Source organism: Bubalus kerabau, chromosome 4 (genome assembly GCF_029407905.1).
Source record: "Bubalus kerabau isolate K-KA32 ecotype Philippines breed swamp buffalo chromosome 4, PCC_UOA_SB_1v2, whole genome shotgun sequence".
Lineage (NCBI taxonomy): Eukaryota > Metazoa > Chordata > Mammalia > Artiodactyla > Bovidae > Bubalus > Bubalus kerabau.
Window position 1 is genome coordinate 36,455,593 of NC_073627.1, and position 10,321 is coordinate 36,465,913.

The window sequence follows — 10,321 nt, forward strand, 5'->3', positions numbered from 1 at the left end:
GCTTCCACTGTGGTACAGCAAAGCCCAGTCAATGAGTGCCCTTCCCCTGCACGTGCACACACACACACACACACACACACACACATATCTTCCACTCTGCTTCTTGGTGGCTCCCTATTAAATGTTAACAAGAGAACCAAGGACCAGCAGACATTTAAAGAAAGCCTCCAAAATAAAAGAGAGATTCCTCCCATATATTTCCCCCCATGTATTAAGAAAGCCTACCAAGAAGTCTGGAAAAAACAGAGATACTAGGGAGCACAAGAGAAAAAAAAAATGTCTATAATTGGAAAACTGGAGGGAAACTCAATGCATATAGTCTGATACCATTTGTATTTTTCAAGAGAAAATAAGTATCTATGTCTATGTCTATGTTTGTCTCTGCACTGACCATTTTAGAGGATTTATAAGACTGGAGATAGCAGCTATATGGAGTAGGGGTCTTGTTTGGCTCAGGACAAAGGTTTGCTATACATTCTTTTGTACCTTTTAAATTTTGAACGTTACCAATTTCTTAGTTTACAATATAATGCTGAATTTTTAAAAGATAGATACAAAGAGATGTGAGAGGATCTTGCATTTTGGAAATTTTTTAAAAAGATAATCAACATCTATATTTAAGGATATAGAAGAGTAGAAAAAAATATAAAACAAGAAAACTTATTTTCCCAAAAGGAGGAATACATGAACACTGCCAGAAGGTAAAACAAAAAGACAAAGTGGGGGATATTCAAGAGGACCTCAGCTTTATGTCTAGTGTTCTAATATTTTTTTGAGGAGAATGGAGTCACATTATTTGTGTAATTAAGACACTGGGGGGTGGTCGCTGGGCCGGGGAAATGGCGGCTCCAGGAGAGAGCGGGGCTTCGGGTGGAGGAGGCAGCACGGAGGAAGCATTTATGACCTTCTACAGTGAGGTAAAACAAATAGAGAAGAGAGATTCAGTTCTAATATCCAAAAATCAGATTGAAAGATTGACTCGTCCTGGTTCCTCCTACTTCAATTTGAACCCATTTGAGGTTCTTCAGATAGATCCTGAAGTGACAGATGAAGAAATAAAAAAGAGGTTTCAGCAGTTATCCATACTGGTGCATCCTGACAAAAATCAAGATGATGCTGACAGAGCACAAAAGGCTTCTGAAGCTGTGGACAAAGCTTACAAGTTGCTACTGGATCAGGAACAAAAGAAGAGGGCCCTGGATGTAATTCAGGCAGGAAAAGAATACGTGGAACACACCGTGAAAGAGCGAAAAAAGCAATTAAAGAAGGAAGGAAAGCCTACAAATGTGGAGGAGGATGACCCTGAGCTGTTCAAACAAGCAGTATACAAACAGACAATGAAACTCTTTGCTGAGCTGGAAATTAAAAGGAAAGAGAGAGAAGCCAAAGAGATGCATGAAAGGAAGCGACAACGGGAGGAAGAGATTGAAGCTCAAGAAAAAGCCAAACGAGAAAGGGAGTGGCAGAAAAATTTTGAGGAAAGTCGAGATGGTCGCGTGGACAGCTGGCGAAACTTCCAAGCCAATATGAAAGGAAAGAAAGAGAAGAAAAACTGGACCTTCCTGAGACCACCAAAAGTAAAAATGGAGCAGCGTGAGTGACCGCCAAGGGTCACGGCCACAGAACCTTCCCCAACTGTCTCCCTCCTGCTTTGAAGGACTCATTCTTTCCTCCCATTTTCACCCCAACATAGAATAGTATTTGCTTTTTAGTCCATTTTGTTTTCAGTACAATTTAATACCGATCAGAGTAATTCTTTTGTACATTGAAATGAGGGGCTCGGTTTAAAAATAAACCTCCCCCGACCCTCACCCCTCAGACCAACTGGGACCGGAAGGTGCTGCCTTCTCTTCCCACAGCCTGTAACTTAATGTTTTGTACTTCACTGAAGTGTGATGGTTAGAAGCGTCGTGTGTAGTCTGTGGAAATCATCCAGTTAAACACACCGCTGACACTGGTGTTGCCGTGACTCCAGAGGCGAGCCTGGGCCACCTTAGGAAGCCCCCTCGCTTCAGTTCCTTGCTTCTGGGCGTGGCGTCCTTCAAAGCCCCAGATCAGATGGGAAGGCCGCCGACACCCAGAGTGGTCACTGGGCGCCCCGACGTCCCTGGAGTCCGGCATGTGCTTTCCCATCTGACTGGCCAACCCGCGTGGCATGAGGCTCCAAGCCACCCAACCTGTTCACTTTCCAAAGAGCTAGCCGTGCTCCATCCTGTCCCGTGGTATCCTCGCCTGTCTGCATTTGTTAGTGGTAATATTCTGTATGTGTAATAAATGTTTATACCCTAACCAAAAAAAAAAGACCCTGGCGGGCGGGGGGGGTGGGGGGGGGTGGGTAATCTACGTGAAGTTCCTCACAGGCAGTAGGTACTTGGCAGTTTCCCTCCCCTCCAGGAACCCAGGGATTGGCAGGCAGCCCCGAGTCTTCCAGATTGGAGGGCAAAGTCAGAGGTCACAAGGTTTGAGGAGCTGATAGTGAGAGCGGTGGGGCTAAGCCCTTGTCCCCACTCCAGGCAGTGCTCCCTCAGGCCTGCTGCTCCTACTCCAGATTAGAAGGCCTTTTCTGTACACGCTGTGTTGAGGGACACACGGTGTCTGAAATGAATTACTAGTTTGACTCATGTGGATGGAGCAAGTTCATGAGTCAGTGGGACAATGACCCGGCCTCCTTCAACCCCAACTTCAAAGTCAGCTGTTAGAAAAGGAAAAAGCCATAAAAAAAAAACCTTTATTAAAGGTCTCCTTCACGTTGCCTACATCAGAACCATTGGAAGTGCTTGTTAGAAGTGACCCTGGGCCTCCTCCCACATCTTTTGAATGAGCCCTGGGAGTGGGGCCTGGAGATTGATCTGGTGAATGTAGAAGCTAAGATCTCAGTTAATACGAATATATTGATTTTTCTTTTGGTTCAGTGTATCTGGGTCTCCATTCTACCTGCTTGCAGAAAACATTCTCTTAGTCATTTCCAGGTGAACTTAGTCTCCCCACCCCACCTCTTCTCCTGCTTCCACCACTGATCTAAATTTGTGGAGTACCTTAGCACCACAGCATAGATGGGGTGAGTGAGGAGGGCTGCTCAATGAGAGTCCTCTCCTCCTGATAAATCATCCTGGGTCCCCGCCTCCATGGATCATATGCGCTCTCATTTCTATCCTGCTGCTGCTGTCCCCAGAATCCAACAGTAAGAGCAATGTGCCAGTTTTCCAGGCCACACCCCATGGCCTTGGCTACCCCAGTGTATTTGAATTCTGTCCCTTCCATATCCCCTGGACTTGGCTGTCCGGGAATGAGAATGACCCCTAAACCTGTGTCTAACATCTTGTCTAATCCTCCACTAGTTGCTCCCCTGCTAGGGTAGGGTGCTGAGGCTGGGTAGGGGTGGGGAGTTCTGCCTGTTTATACCTCCTTTCAACCTCACCTGAGACCCAGAAGCTGTGGCTTCAGAACCTAAAAGCCTGAAATTTGGTATCTTTGTTCTCTGACTAAAAAGTAGAGTAGTCGCAGAGCCAAAAACCATGAGCTATCCTCCCACAGCATCATCTGAGATCATCAGGGGAGTTGCTCTTTTCTTCCTTTTCACAGAGGCTGAGCCACCCAGACATTCCGCGTCAGTGCCTGAGGACCAGGGAAGTGGCTGTGCCAGGGACAGGGAGGGAGCTGAGAATATCTTATCTTAGATCTGCTGAGTCCTCACACCCAACACACACTCCCGGGGTTCACTCACTCCCCCAGAGAGCTGCGAAATGACACCTCTGGTGACACAGCCAGTCCCGAGCTTCTGCTGGGAGGGGGTGGGGTGCAGCTCCGGGGAGGTTGTCATACCCCAGGCCCTGGGAAGCCTGGGTTGGGGAGGGGAGAAGCAAGCTGTTTGTCTCAGAGACTATGGCCATCAGCCCCCTTTGCCCCCTTCCAGGAATGCAGTGACACCCCTTTGGGCTGAAGAGGAAAAAAAAAAACCTAAAATAGTTGCTTAAGTTCACTGCTATGCTTACTGCTCACCGCTTCTGCTTCTGTAAACTGGCCTGCTTATGGCTGCTCACCACCTCTGCTTCTGTGAACCGGCCTATGTGTCAGCCAAACTGCTTAGGTGGGAAAGTCACTAGGACCGGGAAGCCCGCACTCTGGAGGCCACACCTCTGAGCCCGAACAGGTGCTGAATAAACCCTGCTGCTCTCCATCTCCAAGTGTTGCTTGTCTTTTTCCGTCAGCGCGATGCATTGGCCAGGAAACTACAACTGAGCTGGTCCCTTGTGCCACCCTTGTCAGGGAACCAGAGGAATCACTGGCCCTGTGACAGACAGACAGGTGCCAACCTGCTGTCAGAGACCGACCCTCACACTGCAGATGGTGACTGCAGCCATGAAATTAAAAGACACTTGCTCCTTGGAAGAAAAACTATGACCAACCTAGAGAGCATATTAAAAAGCAGAGACATTACTTTGCCAACAAAGGTCCATCTAGTCAAAACTACTGGTTTTTCCAATAGTCACGTATGGATGTGAGAGTTGGACCATAAAGAAAGCTGAGCACCAAATAATTGATGGTTTTGAACTGTAGTGTTGGAGAAGACTCTTGAGAGTCCTTTGGACAGCAAGAAGATCAAACCAGTCAATCCTAAAGGAAATCAGTCCTGAATATTCATTGGAAGGAATGATGCTGAAGCTGAAGCGCCAATATTTTGGCCACCTGATTCGAAGAACTGACTCACTGGAAAAGACCCTAATGCTGGGAAAGATTAAAGGCAGGAGGAGAAGGGGACGACAGAAGATAAGATGGCTGGATGACATCACCGACTTGATGGACATGAGTTTGAGCAAGCTCCAGGAGTTGCTGATGGACAGGGAAGCCTGGTGTGCTGCAGTCCATGGGGTCGCAAAGAGACACGACTGAGTGACTAAACTAAACTGACCCTCACACGGGCTGCGTTGGCCATGGCCCACGCCGCTTCCCACACAGACTTAGCAGGAGAGCAGAAACTGGTTCCAGAACAGGATGTCAGATGGGTGAGTGCCCCGGGGACATCTGCCCGAGTCAGGACCCTTCATATGGCAGAAGAGGAGCCTGATCACCTCCCAGTGACCAGAGTGTCACTCAGAATAGGATTTATTCCCTCGGGTGGTCTGTTAATCCTGGTGTGCACTGGATGTGTGCTTGTGTTGAACGAGAGCCCGTGCACCACCGTCTTTGACTACAGAGCCTGAGTGAGTTCCAACCTGTGATTCCGCAGTGACCTCATACAGCTTAGGGCAGCACCAGTCTCTGGGGGATCTAAACTCTCCCTGTGAGGCTGGTCCAAGTCAGGGGCTTATACTGACCTGCCAATGCTAAGAGGAGCCTAAATGTCCACAAGGGGTGTGGCCAGGCAGACAAAAGTGAGTGTTTCCCTTTGTTCATTGTGGGGCACCGCCACAGGGTGGGAACTCTCACTTAATGGGCAGTTCAACCTCAAAACCTACTGTTTTAAAATGCATGATTAAAAATGTTAACAAAGGATTCTCTGGAGAATATGGTGTGAAACTAACCCCTGGAAAGCTGCGCACTCTTTGTACCCTAGAGTGGCCCTCCTTTGGTGTCGGATGGTTCCCACAGGGGACTTTAGATGTGCCCACTGTCCGAGCAATATAGAGTTGTGACCTAAGACCCTGGCCATTCAGACCAATTTCCATATATTGACCAATGATTAGAAATCGTCCAGCTAAGGCCTCCCTGGGTTCGGTTCTGCATGACAAGTCAGGGGCAATATAAGGTTCTTGTGGTTCAATCGGAAAAAAAGGCTTCATGCCAGAAAAAGGAACTGCCTATCCTCCAGGGCAAGGCTGAAGACATGCCTCCAATGCCCCCACCTTACGTCCCTATAGCTCCCCTGCCTGGAGCGGCTGATCTGCATTTAGCAGACAGTCCACCTTCTTCCGTTTCACCTCCTCCTCCTGATGCTCCTGAAGCCCCAACAACCAGCCACCCCAGGGCCAGTGAGCAGGCATCTCCGGTCAGCTCAAGGGGCAGCTGCCCTAACACTTCAAATGCCTCTAAGAGAGACCCAGAGACTGCAGCGTATTGCCCCTGATGGGACTCTACAAGAGAGGAGAACTGTCTTCTACCACCAACCATTTTCCACGACTGATCTTCTAACTGGAAGCATCATACCCTCCTCATACTCTGAAAAACCTCAGGTGCTGATCCATTTCCTAGAGTCATTTTCCAGACTCATCGCCCCAACTGCGTGGACTGTTGGCAGCTTCTCTTCACCCTGTTCAACACTGAGGAGCACCAACGAGTCGTGACAGAGGCTCGGGAATGGCTCCAGGGGGTTAATTAGAGGTGGAGAACTGGTATGGGAGGCCTTCCCAGAAGAAGAGCCCCATTGAGACCCCAACACCAAGGGAGGGAGAAAACCGGCTGGACAGGTATCGACAGGCCCTCCTATAGGGAGTAAAAGCCAGGACTAAGAAACCTACCAACATGGCCAAGATCACTGAAGTGCTTCAAAAAACCAGATGAAAGCCCGGCTGACTTCTACGAGAGGTTATGTGAGGCCTTCACCCCTTTTGATCCTGAAGCCCCTGAGAACCAATGGATGATAAATGTGGTCTTTGTGGGACAGGGCCAATCAGACATCTGGAAGAAATTACAGAAGTTAGAAGGGTTTTTGCAGGGAAAAAATGCCACAGAACTGCTAGAAATAGCTAACAAAGTTTGTTGATCGTGACCAAACAGCATGGCAAGGAGCAGAAAAGAGGATGAAGCAAAAAGCTGCACTCTTGGCAGCTGCCCTTTCAAAGCCTGCACCCCAGCGGGGCCACCTCATAAGTCAAAAGGCCCAGATCTGAGAAAGAGGAACTCCCTCAGCCATGATCAATGTGCCTATTGCAAGGAGAAGGGACATTGGAAGAATGAGTGCCCCAGCCACCCCGAGAAGAAAACCAAAGCAGCAGGCCTGCCGAGCCAATATCAACCCGAGCCACCCAGTGCTAATCTGATCAGGCTAGCTGGAGCAGAATCCGACTAGAGAGGACCAGGCTCTCTCCAACTGGGCCCCCGAGAGCCTATGGTCAGAATTCAAGTAGGGGGCCATCCAGTGGACTTTATGGTGGATGCCCGCGCTGAACATTCGGTGGTCACTCAACAAGTAGCCCCCTTCTTGGGAAAGGAAACCACTATCATCGGGGCCACAGGCACTCAGACCCACAGGCCCTTCTGTGGTCCTTGACGATGCCAATTAGGGGGCCATGAAGTAGTATTGGGATTCCTCTACCTATCTGTCTGCCCTGTGCCCTTGATGGGAAGAGACCTGCTTGCCAAGATGGGGGCCCAAACTTCCTTCTCTGCCAAAGGGTCAGCCCAGCTCAAATAAACAGGACCGCCCTCATCTTTGATTATGACTCTTGCAGTATGGAGAGAAGAATGGTGCCTGTATTCCTCCCCTCCAGAAGAGAGGACCATTCCTCCTGAATTAGAGACTGAATACCCACTAGTTTGGGCCGAGGAGAACCCCCCAGGCCTAGCAAACATCACACCCCCATCCTGATTGATCTCAAACTGGGAGCTCAGCCTGGAAAACTGTGACAGTACTTGACTCCCTGAGAGGCCCAACTGGGAACCCAGGCTCATTTAGACAGACTACTCCAACACAGACTCCTGATAAAATGCCAGCCACTCTGGAACACCCCATTGCTGCCTGTAAGAAAGCTGGGGACACACGACTACCATCTAGTTAAGGACCTAAGGGCTGTAAAAGAGTCAACAATTACTCTGCACCTGCCAGTGCCTAATCCGTACACCCTACTAGGACTGATCCCCTCCACAACCAAATGGTTTACCTGCTTGGACTTAAAACATGCCTTCTTCCACCTCTGTGTTGCACCTGTCAGCCAACCACTATTTGCCTTTGAATGGGAAAACCCACATACAGGAAACAAGGAACAGCTCACTTGGATAAGGCTTCCTCAGGGCTTCAAGAACTCCCCTACTCTCTTCAGCGGAGACTTTGCCGCTGACTTGGCTAAATTTCCTGGACAAGAGTTAAGCTGTGCCCTGCTGCAATATGTCAATGACCTTCTGCTGGCCAGCACAACACAGGCTCAATGCCTAGAAGGAACAAAGGCCCTCCTCTCCCTGTTAATGGAAGCTGGGTACCAGGTATCAAAGAAAAAGGCATAAATCTGTAAAAGACAAGTCAAATATCTAGGTTTTAGCATCATGCACAGAGAAGGCAATGGCATCCCACTCCAGTACTTTTGCCTAGAAAATCCCATGTATGGAGGAGCCTGGTAGGCTGCAGTCCATGGGGTCGCTAGAGTCGGACACGACTGAGTGACTTCACTTTCACTTTTCACCTTCATGCATTGGAGAAGGAAATGGCAACCCACTCCAGTGTTCTTGCCTGGAGAATCCCAGGGACGGGGAAGCCTGGTGGGCTGCCGTCTCTGGGGTTGCACAGAGTCGGACACGACTGAAGTGACTTAACAGCAGCAGCAGCATCATGCAGGGCCAGCGGATGCTGAACTGAAAGGAAGCAAGCAGTTTGCCCCATTCCTACCCCTACCACTCGGCAGAAGGTCTGTGAGTTCCTGGGAGCAGCAAGGTTCTGAAGGATGTGGATCTCCGGATTTTCAGACTTGCCCAGACACCTGTATGAGGCTCTAAAATGAGAAGAAAAGGCCCCCCTTAAGTGGGACTAAGCCAGGAGGCAGCATTTCAAACAGTTAAGGCCAAACTTTCTGAGGCCCCAGCCGTAGGACTTCCTGATGCAACCAGAGAGTTCAACATCTTTGTTCATGAAAAGAGCAGAATGGCCTTGGGAGTCCTAACCTAAGAATTTGGATCTTGGTAAAGGCCAGTGGCCTACCTGTCTAAACAAATTGACTTATTCACGGCCGGATGGCCCTGCCTCTGAGCACTACCGGCCAACACCTTACTGGCGAGGGAAGCTGACAAGTTAACACTGGGGCAACACCTCAATGTTAAGGTCCCACACTCAGTTGTAACCCTGTCAGATTACAGAGGCCATCATTGGCTCACACATGCACAGATGACTCAGTATCAAGGATTACTATGTGAAAGTTCGCCAGTAAAACTGGAAGTTGTACAAATTCTAAACCCAGCTACCTTCCTACCAGACGAAGCAGGGCCCTTGGACCACAGCGGCTTAGAAATACTAGATGAAGTATTTTCTAGCAGACCAGACGTGACTGATAAACCACTCCAAAACCCAGACCTGGTCCTATATACTGATGGTAGCAGCTTCATGGAGACTGGGAAAAGGATGGCCAGGTATGCCGTGGCATCTGACTCTGAAGTGGTAGAGGTAGAGGCGCTTCCTCAAGAATGGTCAGAGCAGAGAGTGGAGTTGTGGGCATTAATCAGGGCATTGAAACTCAGCCAAGACCAGCAAGTCAACATCTACACAGACTCACGGTATGCTTTCGCTACTCTACATTTTCACGGAACCTTATAAAAGGAAAGAGGACTCCTTACTGCAGAAGGAAAGGGGATCAAGAACCAAGCTGAAATCTTGAAGCTCCTGGAGGTAATATGGGGATTGAAGGAAGAAGGAGTTATCCACTGCAAAGGTCACCAGAAGAGGGGGGACCCAGTGGCTAAAGGGAATGCCACTCCAATGCAGTCACCAAGCAGGCTGCCTGAGGGCAGCCGCCAGACAAACCAAAAGTCCTGTTAGCCCAGGAAATATCAGTTGCCCCCAGGTACTCTCCCAAAGAGGAGAAATGGATAAAAATGAACTGGGAACCAAGGCCAAGACGGGATGGTGGATCACACAAGACCACCAAGTCTATATTCCAGGGCAGCTACCCTACAAGATGGTCCACCAACAACATGAACTGACCCATATGGGCAAGACTGCCTTAGAGACCTTGCTGCTGCTGCTGCTGCTGCTAAATTGGTTCAGTTGTGTCCGACTCTGTGCGACCCCACAGATGGCAGCCCGCCAGGCTTCCCCGTCCCTGGGATTCTCCAGGCAAGAACACTGGAGTGGGTTGCCATTTCCTTCTCCAATGAATGAAAGTGAAAAGTGAAAGTGAAGTCTCTCAGTCCTGTCTGACTCTTAACGAGACCTTGCTAGGCGGGTACTATCTCGTCGCTCGCCTCCCCACACTCTGCTCTTCTGTCTCCCAGCGATGTGCAACCTGTTTACAATACAAAGCTCACCAGGGGCCTAGTAGGCCAGCAGGGACCCAACATTGTGGACTATCCCCATCTGAGGATTTGGAAGTGGACTTCACTGAAATCACTCTGAGTCAAGGATTCAGATACCTTTTAGTTTTTATCTGCACCTTTTCAAGGTGAGTGGAGGCCTTTCCTAACC

At 49.2% G+C, this 10,321-nt stretch overlaps 1 protein-coding gene across 1 annotated transcript; it reads left to right on the forward strand.

Moving 5' to 3' along the window:
• Positions 1-815: 815 nt before the first annotated feature.
• On the forward strand, positions 816-2,249 carry LOC129651316 (dnaJ homolog subfamily C member 8-like). The gene has a single exon (XM_055580050.1). It carries the CDS (start codon positions 840-842, stop codon positions 1,599-1,601), a length of 762 nt encoding a protein of 253 aa, XP_055436025.1. The 5' UTR covers positions 816-839; the 3' UTR covers positions 1,602-2,249.
• The last annotated feature ends 8,072 nt before the right edge of the window (positions 2,250-10,321 follow it).